The following is an 18470-nucleotide window of genomic DNA, read 5'->3' on the forward strand; positions in this document are numbered from 1 at the left end:
AATTAATTAATATACATATTTTACCCTTTTGTTATATATTTACTAGTTATTTTTATTTCTTATTTTTAAGGGAATTAATTAGAGATTGTGAATAAAAAGGGCATGAAGAAGTTCAAATTGAGAAGGAATAAAGATTAAATTGGAAGACAAAAATACAGTCAAAAATTGATAAAACCGAGTGGAAGAAATCAAAGCAATTAATCCAATTGAGAAATGTTGAATAATTAAAAGATTTAATTTTTTCCAATTGGCAATTGGAGTACACGTGCATGGTATTGCAAAAGTGGAAAGCATTTAAACGGGCCCGCAATTGACTTTCAAAAGTTGGAATTAATGGCTTTTGGTGGAATTAGAATTGAAAAAGGATTTCTTTATTCTTGTTGGAGAAGAATTCGGTCAACTAACATTATAAAAGGAGATTGCAGCCGTTGGACAGAAGAGAGGAGGTGTGCAGATGCAATTCGGCAGCAAGAGAAAAATCAGCAGCTGGAATTCAATTGAAGAAAAAGGCAGCCTGAATTAATCTCCATGATTGGTTTTGTCAATTCTTTTATTCCCAATTCAATTATGTTAGGCTAAATTTTTATTTGGTTGAGGGTGAATTCAAAACCCTAAACATGCTATGCAATTAAATTTAAATTCTACCATTCAATTTATTTAATTGGGATTGTTTATGTTCTTCTATAATTAATGTTCATGGTTTGTTCTTGTTTTATTTGAGTGGTCAATTAGATAGGATTTGAATAAATTTTATTGCTAGATTAAAATTCTTGATCCGTAATTGTCTTGATATTTTAATCATTAGTAGCATGTTGGAATTAATGATTTCAATTGGAGAACATAACCTAGGTTAAATAATCCGAGCTTGTGTGTTTATTGCCTAGATCAACCTAATATCTTTATCTGTTTAATGCTTCCATTATCTTAAATTTAAAGAGCTTGTTTTAAATTATTTAATGGTTAGAGATTAGGTGAAGAGCTTATTTTGCCTAATGACACAGTAAGGAAAGATTGAGACTGACAGAGCTTATTGTTGTCTACGGTTGATAGTTTTAATATAAATTGATAATAGAATTGATATATTATGTGCATGTTTGGTGGTGGCGAATGATCCTTTAACCAAAGTTTTCATCATTATTATTTCTTTCTCCTTTAATTACAGTTTTTATTAAATTCTTGTTCGTAATTTTAATTTATTTATTTCTTACTATTTAGTTAAAAATTCATAAACCCCCCTTTTATTTTTAATTGGCATTTTTGTTAGTTAGATTAATTTATATTATTATTACTATTATTATTATTATTATTATTACTAGTACTATTATTTTATTTTAAATCTTGCTTTGGAGTTAATAATAAATATAACTAGCATAGTCTCTGTGGGATCGATCCTTACTCGCTCTGTACTAATTATTTATATTAGCGGTAAGGTTTTAAATTTGGTGCACCTTAACGACACTACCAAATTTTTGGCGCCGTTGCCGGGGACTAGCGTCTAGTTTGTTTATTATCACTCGTTTTACTTTTATTTTTATTTTTTATTTTTTTTATTTCTTTTCTCATTTTATTTATTTATTTTATTTTAATTAGTTATTTTTTTGTTCTATATTTAGATTTTCATGAGCATAGAGGACATTCGATTGAAACTCGAACAACTTAGAGCAACCTCATCATATTCAGAACTCGATTTTGCCATCCACATTCCACTCCCGAAGACAGAACCAAGCAGCCCAGAACCCGAACCAATGGCTCAGAATAACAACCGAACACTTAAAGAGTTGGCAGCTCCTAACTTGGACCAGCAAAACCCTTATGCATTGAGAATCCAAACCCTCAGGTAAACTTTGAACTCAAATCTGGGATGATTCATCTTCTTCCTACTTTTCATGGTCTTGCAGGAGAGGATCCAAATAAGCACTTGAAGGAGTTCCATGTGGTCTGCTCCACAATGAAACCAACCGGAGTTTCTGAAGAGCAAGTTAAGCTAATGGCCTTCCCATTCTCTTTGGCGGATTCAGCCAAGGAATGGTTTTACTATCTTCCCTCCGGTACTGTCACTACATGGAATGAGATGCGTCAGCTATTTTTGGAGAAATATTTTCCAGCATCAAAAGCTGGCAGCATTCGAAAAGAAATTTGTGGAATCCGACAGTATAATGGAGAGCCGCTCTACGACTATTGGGAGCGATTCAAAAAGCTATGTGCTAGTTGCCCCCACCATCAGATAAGTGATCAACTTCTTATTCAATACTTTTATGAGAGTCTACTGCCTATGGATAGGAGTATGATTGATGCTGCTAGTGGAGGAGCACTCATGGATAAGACACCAGAAGCAGCCCGAAATCTCATTGCTAACATGGCTGCTAATTCCCAACAGTTCAACACTAGGAACGATCTATTGCCGCCACCTAAGCGAGTCAATGAAGTAAGTACTACTTCTCTAGAAAAACAAGTTTCAAATCTTACTTCTTTGGTGCAACAATTATCTCTAGGGCAACAAATGAGACCGTGTGGCATATGTTCTATGGTCGGACATGCGACTGACATGTGCCCTGCCATCCAAGAGGGTTCACATGAGCAGGCCAACGCAGTTGAGGGGTTCCTAGGCCAACCAAGACAAAGGTATGATCCCTACTCTAATTTTTACAATGAAGGGTGGAAGGATCACCCTAATTTTAGGTATGGGAACCAACAACATGGCATTTCTAATGTGGCACCGTCTCGACCACCGGGCTACCCCCAACACCGGGTGCAACAGCCTTACCAAGTTCGACCACCTCCACCTCCTCAAAATCAAGGTACGTCTTTGGAAGATCTTGTAAAAGCTCTCGCTACTAACTCTATGCAATTCTAACAGACTACCCAGACACAGCATGATGAGAACCATCAAGGGACCATTAAAACTTCAAGTGATCCTTTGCACATTCATGGAGGCCCAATTACAAGAGCAAGAGCCAAAAAGATGCAAGCTGCTTTAAATGGATTAATTGAGAAAATATGGATTGAAAATTCAATTCAAGATGCAAGACATCATGAATTGGGCTTGAAGAGAAGACAAGGCATTGTGGGCATTATTCAAGTCATTGGGCAGCCAAATACACAAGTTGTATCAAATGTAGAAAGGTCAAATTCGGAATAAAAACTGTATTGATCGAGCCAGAATTAAAATGCAAGCTATATACCGTTGGAAAGATAATTAAGTTAGCTTTCCAATAAATTTTACAGAGCTGGATTTGGAGTTCTCTAGAAGGAGTTATGACCAATTCTTTACAGCTTGTTCAGACTTGGGATTTTCAACGAATCCTTTGTTTTTCAACTTATTTGTTTGTTTTGTTTCAAGCTTGTCAATGTGTAAGGTAAGTCTACCATCAATGATGGTGGGCTAACATTAAGTTTGTCAATGATAGCATTAATTATAGTAGGCTAGCATTAAGTTTGTCAAATATAGCATTGATCATGGTGGGTTGGTGAAGACTTTTGAAACATCTTTTGACAAACTTACTTGGAGGGTTGTTCCAATGTTTCCATTTGTATTTTTAGGATCTTGGGTTCCTTTTAGCCTATTTAAATTCAGCAACCTTGGTATGTAAGGAGATTAATGTTATTTTGAATTTGAAAGATTATTCTTTCTTTGGTTCTTTTGAGAACTAGTGAACTTATCAAGAATTTACATTCTTGTGGTGTTCCAAATTTAGACTTATCACTCACCTTCTCATCTTTTTCTTGAGTGTGGCGTCAATACCCTTCTCTATACCTTTGGTTCATGTTTTCTTAAGCATTGGGTCAAGGTTTTTGTTTGCCATAAATCTGTTTAGAACTTTCTTGGGAAGTTGAAACTACAAATTAAGTGTAGGATTGAAAGTTTCATTGTGGGATTCGTATCATTTGGTATCACAGCTAGTTTCTAATCAGGTTTGAATGTCTTATTTATTTTGATTATCAAAAAGAAAAAAGAAAAAAAACGTGCAAAAAAAAAGATTACAAAAAAAGAGTCAAGTATTTCTACTTTCATAGTTTACACATATCAATTGTGTTGCTTTGCTTGCTTGCTTTCCTTTCTTCAATTTCCTTTTCATTCTTTGTGTCCTCTTAATTTCTTTTCTTTGTTAGTGTGCTGGATTGTCATATTTGGTGTGCCACTTGGGTTTTTTTTTTTCTTGATTTTGTTTATTTAGTTCAATAAAGAACTGAAAGAGAGAATTAAGTGTGGTAAAAGGCAATTTGTGTGTTAAACACGAGAGTTAAGTGACATCAAAATTGAGTGAAATACGTGAGGGAGTGTTGTGAGGTCTTTTTGCTAACAATTTTTTTTTTCAGATCACAAATATGTCAAAAGATCAAGAAGCTATAGACCAATCAATCATGCTCAAAGCCATGCAACAACAATTTGAGCACATGAATCTGATGTTTGGAGAGATCCGTGACAAATTGGAGAGGCAAGACACTGCCATAGCCAATCTACAAAGGGGGCAACAACCAATAGCTCCTAATGTAAGAGGTAATCAAGGGCGTGCTGTCATGGGAGAAGAAGATGGCGATGACGTAGATGATTTTGATGACCAGGCCACCGTTGACATGCGTGGAAGAGATAATAGAAGGGCAAGACGTATAGATCGTGATTTGGGGAGTATAAAACTGAAAATTCCTTCTTTTCAAGGTAAACATGATCCGGAAGCTTATTTAGAGTGGGAAAAAAAGGTGGAGCTAGTATTTGATTGCCACAACTACTCTGAGGAGAAAAAAGTAAAACTAGTTGCTGTTGAATTTACTGATTATGCTATTATTTGGTGGGATCAACTTGTTTTGAGTAGGAGACGAAATCGTGAAAGGCCTATAAACACTTGGGAGGAGATGAAGGCCATTATGAGGAGGAGATTTGTTCCTAGTCATTATTATAGGGAGCTGCACCAAAGGCTTCAAAGTCTTACACAAGGTTCTAGAAGTGTGGAAGATTACCACAAGGAGATGGAAATAATCATGATTCGAGCCAACATTGAAGAAGAACGAGAGGCCACTATGGCAAGATTTTTACATGGGTTAAATCAAGATATTGCTAATGTGGTTGACTTGCAGCACTATGTTGAGTTGGAAGACATGGTTCACATGGCCATGAAAGTGGAACGACAATTGAAAAAGAAAGGTTCCACTAGAACCAATTTGGGTTCATCTTCCTCATGGAAGTCAAAATGGAGCAAAGATGAAAAGGTTGTTTCAAAGCCTAAGATTGAGCCAATCAAGGATCATAAAGAGGGAGGCAACCAAAGTAAAGGTAAATCTGATTCCCAACACTCTAGAAATAGAGATATTAAGTGTTTTAAATGTTTGGGGACAGGTCATATTGCATCTCAATGCCCAAATAAAAGAGTAATGATCTTGAGGGATGATGGTGATGTTGAAACCGAGAGTGAATCAGATGATGATCCTATGCCACCTTTGGAGGATGCTAATGATGGTGTAGAATATCCTGTTGATGGTAAGTTGATGGTTGCTAGGCATGCTCTCAACATGCAAGTTAAAGAGGATGCGGAGGTACAACGTGATAACATCTTTCATACTAGATGCCACATCAAAGATAAGGTATGTAGTATGATAATTGATGGAGGAAGTTGTACTAATGTAGCTAGCACTAGTTTAGTTGAAAAATTAAATTTGAAAACTTTGAAACATCCAAGGCCATATAAGCTACAATGGTTGAATGATTGTGGGGAAGTTAAAGTAAATAAACAAGTGCTGGTTTCATTCTCTATTGGGAGATACAAGGATGAGGTTCTATGTGATGTAGTACCCATGCATGCTGGACACATTCTTTTGGGTCGACCTTGGCAATATGATAGGCGTGTGACACATGATGGATACTTAAATAGATATTCTTTTGTAATGAATAAAAGGCAAATCACTCTTGTACCATTAACACCTAGGAATTCCATGTCATAAAACTGATGATGCGACAAGCATAACTAATTTGTTTTTCAAGGAAATAGTCAAGTTGCATGGAGTACCAAGGAGCATAGTTTCAGATCGAGATGTTAAGTTCTTGACCCACTTTTGGAAAACTTTCTTGATAAGTTCACTAGCATCTCGATCTGAAACTATGCTCCTTGGTACTCCATGCAACCTGACTATTTCCTTGAAAAACAAATTAGCTATGCTTGTCGCATCATTAGTTTTATGACATGGAATGAAATGCGCCATCTTTGAAAACCTATCAACAACAACAAAAACAGAATCATCTCCCCTTTTTGACCTAGGTAAACCCAAAACAAAGTCCATAGAAATATCAACCCAAGGTTCACTAGGTATGGGCAGAGGGTTATACAATCCATGGGGTAAAACTCTTGACTTAGCATGTTTACAAGTGATACACTTCTCACATATTCTTTCAACATCACGTTTCATATGTGGCCAAAAGAAGTGTTCTTTTAAAACATCTAAAGTCTTTGCAATGCCAAAATGTCCCATTAAACCACCCCCATGAGCTTCACACACAAGCAATTCACGCAAAGAACCATGAGGCACTCACAATTTATTTTCTCTAAATAAAAGCCCATCATGCTTATAGAATTTACCAAATGCAACTTTCTCACAAGCATTAAACACATTAGCAAAATCAGGATCGTTAGCATATAATTCTTTAATGTACTCAAATCCTAACAACTTTGCATTTAATGTAGAGATAAGTGCATACCTTCTAGATAATGCATCAGCCACCACATTCTCCTTACCTTGTTTATATTTGATCACATAAGGAAATGGCTCAATAAATTCAACCCATTTGGCATGTCTCTTATGTAACTTACCTTGCCCTTTCAAATGCTTCAAGGACTCATGATCAGTGTGTATAACAAACTCTTTAGGTAGAAGATAATGTTGCCAAGTTTCCAAAGCTCTCACCAATGCATACATCTCCTTGTCATAGGTAGGATAGTTTAGGGCTGCTCCACCCAATTTCTCACTAAAATAAGCAATTGGACGCCCTTCTTGCATCAAAACAGCTCCAATACCTATACCTGAAGCATCACACTCAATTTCAAAAGTTTTAGTAAAATCAGGTAAAGCAAGTAATGGTGCAGAAACTAATTTCTCCTTAATTAGATTAAATGCCTTTTCTTGTTCACTACCCCACTTAAATCCCACATGTTTCTTCACAATTTCAGTTAATGGTGCAGCAAGGGTGCTAAAATCTTTCACAAATCTTCTATAAAAACTAGCCAAACCATGAAAACTTCTTACCTCACTTACAGTTTTAGGTGTAGGCCACTCTTTAATAGCCTTTACCTTCTCTTCATCAACCTCAATTCCTTTAGCACTTACAACATAACCAAGAAAAACAATCTGATTTGTACAAAAGGAACATTTCTTCAAATTAGCATACAACTTTTCCTTCCTTAAAACAGTCAATACACTTTGCAAATGTTCAATGTGTTCATCTAAGCCTTTGCTATAGATCAAAATATCATCAAAATAGACAACTACGAATTTGCCAATAAAAGCACGCAAAACATGGTTCATTAACCTCATAAAAGTGCTAGGTGCATTAGATAACCCAAATGGCATCACTAACCACTCATATAAACCATATTTTGTTTTAAAGGCAGTTTTCCACTCATCTCCCTCTCTAATCCTAATTTGATGATACCCACTTTTAAGATCAATTTTACTAAACACACAAGAACCATGCAATTCATCAAGCATGTCATCAAGTCTAAGAATAGGATGTCGATACTTTACAGTGATTTTATTAATTGCACGACAGTCAACACACATCCTCCATGTTCCATCCTTTTTGGGCACTAGTAAAACTAGTACTGCACATGGACTCATGCTCTCCCTCACATATCCTTTTGCCAAGAGTTCTTCAACTTGCCTTTGAAGCTCCTTTGTCTCCTCGGGGTTACTTCTATATGCAGGTCTATTAGGAATGGTAGCTCCAGGGACGAAGTCTATTTGATGCTCAATTCCCCTAATAGGTGGCAAACCGTTAGGGACTTCATTTGGAAACACATCATCAAAGTCCTGCAAAAGAGTCACAATAGCACTAGGCAAAGAAAAGTTAAGCTCATTAGTGTGTAAACAAGCCTCTTTGCACAAAAGTACAACGATAGGCTGTTTTGAAAAAAAAAGCCCTCTTAACCTCGCTCTCTTTTGCAAACAAGTTCACTTGCTGCCTCTCTTTTCTCTCAACAATATTTTTTTGTATCTTTTCACTTGCTTTTCTCTCAATCTCTCTTTCTTTTGTACTCTCATTTTCATTTTTTGTATCACTCCCTTTTTTTATTGACAGTTGATCCTCATACACTTGCCTAGGTGTTAATGGTACAAGAGTGATTTGCCTTTTATTCATTACAAAAGAATATCTATTTAAGTATCCATCATGTGTCACACGCCTATCATATTGCCAAGGTCGACCCAAAAGAATGTGTCCAGCATGCATGGGTACTACATCACATAGAACCTCATCCTTGTATCTCCCAATAGAGAATGAAACCAGCACTTGTTTATTTACTTTAACTTCCCCACAATCATTCAACCATTGTAGCTTATATGGCCTTGGATGTTTCAAAGTTTTCAAATTTAATTTTTCAACTAAACTAGTGCTAGCTACATTAGTACAACTTCCTCCATCAATTATCATACTACATACCTTATCTTTGATGTGGCATCTAGTATGAAAGATGTTATCACGTTGTACCTCCGCATCCTCTTTAACTTGCATGTTGAGAGCATGCCTAGCAACCATCAACTTACCATCAACAGGATATTCTACACCATCATTAGCATCCTCCAAAGGTGGCATAGGATCATCATCTGATTCACTCTCGGTTTCAACATCACCATCATCCCTCAAGATCATTACTCTTTTATTTGGGCATTGAGATGCAATATGACCTGTCCCCAAACATTTAAAACACTTAATATCTCTATTTCTAGAGTGTTGGGAATCAGATTTACCTTTACTTTGGTTGCCTCCCTCTTTATGATCCTTGATTGGCTCAATCTTAGGCTTTGAAACAACCTTTTCATCTTTGCTCCATTTTGACTTCCATGAGGAAGATGAACCCAAATTGGTTCTAGTGGAACCTTTCTTTTTCAATTGTCGTTCCACTTTCATGGCCATGTGAACCATGTCTTCCAACTCAACATAGTGCTGCAAGTCAACCACATTAGCAATATCTTGATTTAACCCATGTAAAAATCTTGCCATAGTGGCCTCTCGTTCTTCTTCAATGTTGGCTCGAATCATGATTATTTCCATCTCCTTGTGGTAATCTTCCACACTTCTAGAACCTTGTGTAAGACTTTGAAGCCTTTGGTGCAGCTCCCTATAATAATGACTAGGAACAAATCTCCTCCTCATAATGGCCTTCATCTCCTCCCAAGTGTTTATAGGCCTTTCACGATTTCGTCTCCTACTCAAAACAAGTTGATCCCACCAAATAATAGCATAATCAGTAAATTCAACAGCAACTAGTTTTACTTTTTTCTCCTCAGAGTAGTTGTGGCAATCAAATACTAGCTCCACCTTTTTTTCCCACTCTAAATAAGCTTCCGGATCATGTTTACCTTGAAAAGAAGGAATTTTCAGTTTTATACTCCCCAAATCACGATCTATACGTCTTGCCCTTCTATTATCTCTTCCACGCATGTCAACGGTGGCCTGGTCATCAAAATCATCTACGTCATCGCCATCTTCTTCTCCCATGACAGCACGCCCTTGATTACCTCTTACATTAGGAGCTATTGGTTGTTGCCCCCTTTGTAGATTGGCTATGGCAGTGTCTTGCCTCTCCAATTTGTCACGGATCTCTCCAAACATCAGATTCATGTGCTCAAATTGTTGTTGCATGGCTTTGAGCATGATTGATTGGTCTATAGCTTCTTGATCTTTTGACATATTTGTGATCTGAAAAAAAAAATTGTTAGCAAAAAGACCTCACAACACTCCCTCACGTATTTCACTCAATTTTGATGTCACTTAACTCTCGTGTTTAACACACAAATTGCCTTTTACCACACTTAATTCTCTCTTTCAGTTCTTTATTGAACTAAATAAACAAAATCAAGAAAAAAAAAAACCCAAGTGGCACACCAAATATGACAATCCAGCACACTAACAAAGAAAAGAAATTAAGAGGACACAAAGAATGAAAAGGAAATTGAAGAAAGGAAAGCAAGCAAGCAAAGCAACACAATTGATATGTGTAAACTATGAAAGTAGAAATACTTGACTCTTTTTTTGTAATCTTTTTTTTTGCACGTTTTTTTTCTTTTTTCTTTTTGATAATCAAAATAAATAAGACATTCAAACCTGATTAGAAACTAGCTGTGATACCAAATGATACGAATCCCACAATGAAACTTTCAATCCTACACTTAATTTGTAGTTTCAACTTCCCAAGAAAGTTCTAAACAGATTTATGGCAAACAAAAACCTTGACCCAATGCTTAAGAAAACATGAACCAAAGGTATAGAGAAGGGTATTGACGCCACACTCAAGAAAAAGATGAGAAGGTGAGTGATAAGTCTAAATTTGGAACACCACAAGAATGTAAATTCTTGATAAGTTCACTAGTTCTCAAAAGAACCAAAGAAAGAATAATCTTTCAAATTCAAAATAACATTAATCTCCTTACATACCAAGGTTGCTGAATTTAAATAGGCTAAAAGGAACCCAAGATCCTAAAAATACAAATGGAAACATTGGAACAACCCTCCAAGTAAGTTTGTCAAAAGATGTTTCAAAAGTCTTCACCAACCCACCATGATCAATGCTATCTTTGACAAACTTAATGCTAGCCTACTGTAATTAATGCTATCATTGACAAACTTAATGTTAGCCCACCATCATTGATGGTAGACTTACCTTACACATTGACAAGCTTGAAACAAAACAAACAAATAAGTTGAAAAACAAAGGATTCGTTGAAAATCCCAAGTCTGAACAAGCTGTAAAGAATTGGTCATAACTCCTTCTAGAGAACTCCAAATCCAGCTCTGTAAAATTTATTGGAAAGCTAACTTAATTATCTTTCCAACGGTATATAGCTTGCATTTTAATTCTGGCTCGATCAATACAGTTTTTATTCCGAATTTGACCTTTCTACATTTGATACAACTTGTGTATTTGGCTGCCCAATGACTTGAATAATGCCCACAATGCCTTGTCTTCTCTTCAAGTCCAATTCATGATGTCTTGCATCTTGAATTGAATTTTCAATCCATATTTTCTCAATTAATCCATTTAAAGCAGCTTGCATCTTTTTGGCTCTTGCTCTTGTAATTGGGCCTCCATGAATGTGCAAAGGATCACTTGAAGTTTTAATGGTCCCTTGATGGTTCTCATCAAATTGGAACCATTATTAGCTAAACCATCAAAAGTATCCACAACATCAGCGCCCTCTGTGACCAATTCCTCACCTGAGGCTCTTCCTTTAACAAGGAAAGATGATTCCCACTCGGCATTGCCAGTCGATCCATCTGGCCAGGTAAGTATCCCCACACCTCGAATTAAGACTCTCTCCATTCCTCCACCATTTCCTAGCAGATTTAAACAATCCAAGAAAGAGGAGCAAGAAAAAGGGATCCTTGAGACCTTTCGTAAAATAGAGGTAAATATTCCTCTACTTGATGCTATTAAACAAGTGCCGCGTTATGCAAAGTTTTTGAAGGAATTATGCAGCAACAAGCGAAAGTTGAGCGGTAACGAAAAGGTAAGTGTTGGAGAGAATGTTTCTGCTGTACTTCAAAGAAAACTTCCGCCTAAGTGCAAGGATCCAGGTACTTTCACTATCCCCTGCACTATTGGTAATACCAGATTCGAAAGATGTATGCTAGATTTAGGGGCCTCAATTAATGTTATGCCATATTCAATTTATAACTCCTTGAATTTAGGTCCAATGGAAGAAACTGGTATAATTATTCAATTGGCTGACAGATCTAATGCTTACCCGAAGGAGGTTATGGAAGATGTTCTTGTGCAGGTCAATGAATTAGTCTTTCCAGCTGATTTTTATATCCTTGAAATGGAGGATGAGTTGTCGCCCAATCCCACTCCTATTCTGTTGGGGCGGCCATTTCTTAAGACAGCCCGAACCAAGATTGATGTTCATGATGGAACCCTCACAATGGAATTCGATAGTGAAGTGATCCGCTTCAATATTTTTGAGGCAATGAGGTATCCTAGTGATGCACATTCTGTCTTTGCCATAGATGATATTAATACTTTGGTGCAGGATTTCTTTGAATTACCCGGTAATGACAGTTTTGAAATTGCCATAAGCAAAAATCTTACGAAAGATGATTCTAAGGAACATGCAAATTTGATAAAGTTGGATGATGAGGTAGAGGAAGCTATGGCGATCTTAGATGGAGCAGTCACATTATGCACCAATGGGTATAGTGTTTCTTACTTTGAATTAGTCTTCATTGTCCACAAGCCTTACTTCTAGCACCTAGAAACGCGGGACTACTAGACACAAGACATGGCATATGAATGGAGAACTTATCCTCATCCATATACCCTCATTCATGACACATCTGTTACTTCTGTTCTCAAAGCCGACCTTATGGAACCAAACAATGTTCCTTCCCCGGCCACAGACATTCACCACACCTCTATTAGACCATCACACACTCTTGAAATTATTCCCAAAACACAAGGCTGTACTCCAGGTTCAAGTTCAAGCCCTCAAGGTATCCTTGTCATGGAACAACGTCCTGACTACACCAATGTCTTATTCCAAGATGATCAGGATCCATGGGAAGACTTTCAGTCCCTTCTCTATACTGAAAATCCTCGTTATACTGTCACCACTCTAGACTCTCCTGCTACATCTACATCTCAGCACATGACTGAAGCTGATGAAGCAAAATACCAGTAAAACTAAAGTATACCTCGACCAACGACAAATCCGTCGGCACAAACGACAATATGAAAAAGACACAGGAGATGTGTCACCATCTCGTTATCCATCCACTCCATGATAACGACTTATGAACAAGCTTTTGATACACCTATCCATGTGACTCCCGTTTGTCTTTTGTTAAAGTCCTTGTCGGTATGCTTGTTAAAGTCCTTGTCGGTATGTTTTCCTTTTGTTAAAGTCCTTGTCAGTATGCTTTACTTTCGTTAAAGTCCTTATCGGCGTGCTTTACTTTTTTTTTAAATGTCTTTATTGGTGTGCTTTGCTTTAGAATCATTCGAGAGGTCCTATTCTCAATGATTTTCTATAAATAGCACCTTCAGCTTCAGTTGAGGGGAGCTCATCAAGAAATAAAAAATCCAATTCTATACATTATGTTTCCCTAAAACTCTCTCTCTCTTCTAGGAATCAAAGCAATTATTTAGGTTACTAATGATACGCTCACTCCAAATTTGCTAAACTGAGTATGCTCTGCACTTGCCTTAAGCCTAAGGATCCTGTGCATCAGAAAAGTCCTGTTTTTATCCTCCAAAACTGATTTTATAAAATGACGGTATTTTCTCACAACGTTCACCCTCTTTGAAGGCTCTGAGTGCCAAGTTTTTAGGTGGTATCATGAAAAACTATTTTCAACTATGATTTCGGATTTGGTATTAAATGGATAAGTGTATATCGGCTGGAAACCAGAACTTGCGGGCTACTAGCCCTAAGAACAGACTTCGTTCTGTTATATCAGAAATTGGTTGGTTTCCGGATCTATTACTGTTTTGGTTTTCCGTGGCTAAAAGAAATCAAAGGGTTTTCTTTGGGGTGATAAGCCCTAAACACACGACAATCCTAGCCTTTTCAAGAGGGCGCCACACCTTACAGAATCACTCTATAGTGTTTTAGAATGGAAATTTGGAACAGGTAGATTAGTATCCAACAACTTTCTGATGTGGAGGATCCGAAGTATTTCGGCAACCACAGAGCATAATATTGTTGCACACCCAGGGGTTTCCTTTCGGGAAATGTGGCTCTGATACCAATTCGAAAAATATATGAAAACAGAGGAAGGTTACTTCATTAAGAGGAATGAGAGATTTACAAATACAAGATTGCACTCCAAGACTCGATGCCTAGAACTAAACCAAGGGTTCCCTTTTATAGGCTCAAGGGATCCACTATTACACACTGTTTACATTATTGATCCTTATCACTAAGGAATCTACTTTACAACTCATCTCTTACTTTGTTTCTAACTCTTATCCTTATCTCTAAGGAGAGTATACAATACATACGAATACAATACATATATATTATTATTATCAGAGATTGAAGTGAACTATTATGAGAACCAGTTATCCTTCCTAGGGGAATAAAGGAAAAGAGAGAATTTTTAGAGAGCCATGATATTGGAAAACTCGGATTATTATTTCCAAAAACTGATCTTATTACAACTGAGGATGTGATGAGAACCATCAAGGGAATACCATTAAAACTTCAAGTGATCCTTTGCACATTCATGGAGGTCCAATTACAAGAGCAAAAGCCAAAAAGATGCAAGCTACTTTAAATGGATTAATTGAGAAAATATGGATTGAAAATGCAATTCAAGATGCAAGACATTATGAATTAGGCTTGAAGAGAAGACAAGGCATTGTGGGCATTATTCAAGTTATTGGGCAGCCAAATACACAATTTGTATCAAATGCAGAAATGTCACATTTGGAATAAAAACTGTATTGATTGAGCTAGAAGTAATGTGCAAGCTATATATCTTGGAAATATAATTAAGTTAGCTTTCCAATAAATTTTGCAGATCTGGATTTGGAGTTCTCTAGAAGGAGTTATGACCAATTCATTACAGCTTGTTCAGACTTGAGATTTTCAACGACTCCTTTGTTTTTCAACTTCATTTGTTTGTTTTGTTTCAAGTTTGTCAATGTGTAAGGTAAGTCTACCATCAATGATGGTGGGCTAACATTAAGTTTGTCAATGATAACATTAATTATAGTAGGCTAGCATTAAGTTTGTCAAAGATAGCATTAATTATGGTGGGTTGGTGAAGACTTTTGAAACATCCTTTGACAAACTTACTTGGAGGGTTGTTCCAATGTTTCCATTTGTACTTTTAGGATCTTGGGTTTCTTTTAGCCTATTTAAATTCAGCAACCTTGTATGTAATAATATTAGAGATTAATGTTATTTGAATTTGAAAGATTATTCTTTCTTTGGTTCTTTTGAGAACTAGTGAACTTATCAAGAATTTGCATTCTTGTGGTGTTCTAAATTTAGACTTATCACTCACCTTCTCATCTATTTCTTGAGTGTGGCGTCAATATCATTCTCTATACCTTTGGTTCATGTTTTCTTAAGCATTGGGTCAAGGTTTTGTTTGTCATAAATCTATTTAGAACTTTCTTGGGAAGTTGAAACTACAAATTAAGTGTGGGTTTCAAAGTTTCATTGTGGGATTCACATCATTTGGTATCAGAGCTAGTTTCTAATCAAGTTTGAATCTCTTATTTAGTTTGATTATCAAAAAGAAAAAAAAAAGAAAAAGAAACGTACAAAAAAAAGATTACAAAAGGATTCAAGTATTTCTACTTTCATCAAATTGAATTTTAGTTATTCATTTTCCTTGACATAGTTTACACACATCAATTGTGTTGCTTTGCTTGCTTGCTTTCCTTTCTTCAATTTCCTTTTTCATTCTTTGTGTCCTCTTAATTTCTTTTCTTTGTTAGTGTGCTGGATTGTCATATTTGGTGTGCCACTTGGGTTTTTTTTTCTTGATTTTGTTTATTTAGTTTAATAAAGAACTGAAAGAGAGAATTAAGTGTTGTAAAAGGCAAAAGTTTGTGAGATCATTAGAGGGTAAAAGCCAATTTGTGTGTTAAACACAAGAGTTAAGTGACATCAAATTGAGTGAAACACGTGAGGGAGTGTTGTGAGGTCTTTTTGCTAACATTCTTTTCAGATCACAAATATGTCAAAAGATCAAGAAGCTATAGACCAATCAATCATGCTCAAAGCCATGCAACAACAATTTGAGCACATGAATCTGATGTTTGGAGAGATCCGTGACAAATTGGAGAGGCAAGACACTGCCATAGCCAAACTACAAAGGGGGCAACAACCAATAGCTCCTAATGTAAGAGGTAATCAAGGGAGTGCTGTCATGGGAGAAGAAGATGGCGATGGCATAGATGATTTTGATGACCAGGCCACCGTTGACATGCGTGGAAGAGATAATAGAAGGGCAAGACGTATAGATCGTGATTTGGGGAGTATCAAACTGCAAATTCCTTCTTTTCAAGATAAAAATGATCCGGAAGCTTATTTGGAGTGGGAAAAAAAGGTGGAGTTAGTATTTGATTGCCACAACTACTCTAAGGAGAAAAAGGTAAAACTAGCTGCTGTTGAATTTACTGATTATGCCATTATTTGGTGGGATCAACTTGTTTTGAGTAGGAGACGAAATCATGAAAGGCCTATAAACACTTGGGAAGAGATGAAGGCCATCATGAGGAGGAGATTTGTTCCTAGTCATTATTATAGGGAGCTGCACCAAAGGCTTCAAAGTCTTATACACGGTTCTAGAAGTGTGGAAGATTACCACAAGGAGATGGAAATAATCATGATTCGAGCCAACATTGAAGAAGAACGAGAGGCCACTATGGCAAGATTTTTACATGGTTTAAATCAAGATATCGCTAATGTGGTTGACTTCCAGCACTATGTTGAGTTGGAAGACATGGTTCACATGGCCATGAAAGTGGAACGACAACTGAAAAAGAAAGGTTCCACTAGAACCAATTTGGGTTAATCTTACTCATGGAAGTCAAAATGGAGCAAAGATGAAAAGGTTGTTTCAAAGCCTAAGATTGAGCCAATAAAGGATCATAAAGAGGGAGGCAACCAAAGCAAAGGTAAATCTGATTCCCAACACTCTAGAATCAGATGATGATCCTATGCCACCTTTGGAGGATGCTAATGATGGTGTAGAATATCTTGTTGATGGTAAATTGATGGTTGCTAGGCGTGCTCTCAACATGCAAGTAAAAGAGGATGCGGAGGTACAACGTGATAATTGATGGTGGAAGTTGTACTAATGTAGCTAGCACTAGTTTAGTTGAAAAATTAAATAAGAGAGTAATGATCTTGAGGGATGATGGTGACGTTGAAACCGAGAGTGAATCAGATGATGATCCTACTCCACCTTTGGAGGATGCTAATGATGGTGTAGAATATCTTGTTGATGGTTAAATTGATGGTTGCTAGGCGTGCTCTCAACATGCAAGTAAAAGAGGATGCGGAGGTACAACGTGATAATTGATGGTGGAAGTTGTACTGATGTAGCTAGCACTAGTTTAGTTGAAAAATTAAATTTGAAAACTTTGAAACATCCGAGGCCATATAAGCTACAATGGCTGAATGATTGTGGGGAAGTTAAAGTAAATAAACAAGTGCTAGTTTCATTCTCTATTGGGAGATACAAGGATGAGGTTCTATGTGATGTAGTACCCATGCATGCTGGACACATTCTTTTGGGTCGACCTTGGCAATATGATAGGTGTGTGACACATGATGGTTACTTAAATAGATATTCTTTTGTAATGAACAAAAGGCAAATCACTCTTGTACCATTAACACCTAGGCAAGTGTATGAGGATCAAATGTCAATACAAAAAGAGAGTGATACAAAAAATGAAAATGAGAGTACAAAATAAAGAGAGATGGAGAGAAAAGCAAGTGAAAAGATAGAAAAAAATATTGTTGAGAGAAAAGAGAGGTAGCATGTGAACTTGTTTGCAAAAGAGAGCGAGGTTAAGAGGGCTTTCTTTTCAAAACAACCTATCGTTGTACTTTTGTGCAAAGAGGCTTGTTTACACACTAATGAGCTTAACTTTTCTTTGCCTAGAGCTATTGTGACTCTTTTGCAGGACTTTGATGATGTGTTTCCAAATGAAGTCCCTAACGGTTTGCCACCCATTAGGGGAATTGAGCATCAAATAGACTTCGTCCCTGGAGCTACGATTCCTAATAGACCTGCATATAGAAGTAACCCCGAGGAGACAAAAGAGCTTCAAAGGCAAGTTGAAGAACTCTTGGCAAAAGGATATGTGAGGGAGAGCATGAGTCCATGTGCGGTACCAGTTTTACTAGTGCCCAAAAAGGATGGAACATGGAGGATGTCCGTTGACTGTTGTGCAATTAATAAAATCACTGTAAAGTATCGACATCCTATTCCTAGACTTGATGACATGCTTGATGAATTGCATGGTTCTTGTGTGTTTAGTAAAATTGATCTTAAAAGTGGATATTATCAAATTAGGATTAGAGAGGGAGATGAGTGGAAAACTGCCTTTAAAACAAAATATGGTTTATATGAGTGGTTAGTGATGCCATTTGGGTTATCTAATGCACGTAGCACTTTTATGAGGTTAATGAACCATGTTTTGCGTGCTTTTATTGGTAAATTCGTAGTTGTCTATTTTGATGATATTTTGATCTATAGCAAAGGCTTAGATGAACACATTGAACATTTGCAAAGTGTATTGACT

General features: G+C 36.7%; 1 protein-coding gene across 1 annotated transcript; it reads left to right on the forward strand.

Moving 5' to 3' along the window:
• The first annotated feature begins 1861 nt into the window (after positions 1-1861).
• LOC112498130 (uncharacterized) lies at positions 1862-2854 on the forward strand. The gene has a single exon (XM_052439880.1). The coding sequence runs from the start codon at positions 1862-1864 to the stop codon at positions 2852-2854; it is 993 nt and encodes a 330-aa protein (XP_052295840.1).
• The last annotated feature ends 15616 nt before the right edge of the window (positions 2855-18470 follow it).

This window comes from Citrus sinensis, chromosome 4 (assembly GCF_022201045.2).
Source record: "Citrus sinensis cultivar Valencia sweet orange chromosome 4, DVS_A1.0, whole genome shotgun sequence".
In the NCBI taxonomy this organism is placed as follows: Eukaryota; Viridiplantae; Streptophyta; class Magnoliopsida; order Sapindales; family Rutaceae; genus Citrus; species Citrus sinensis.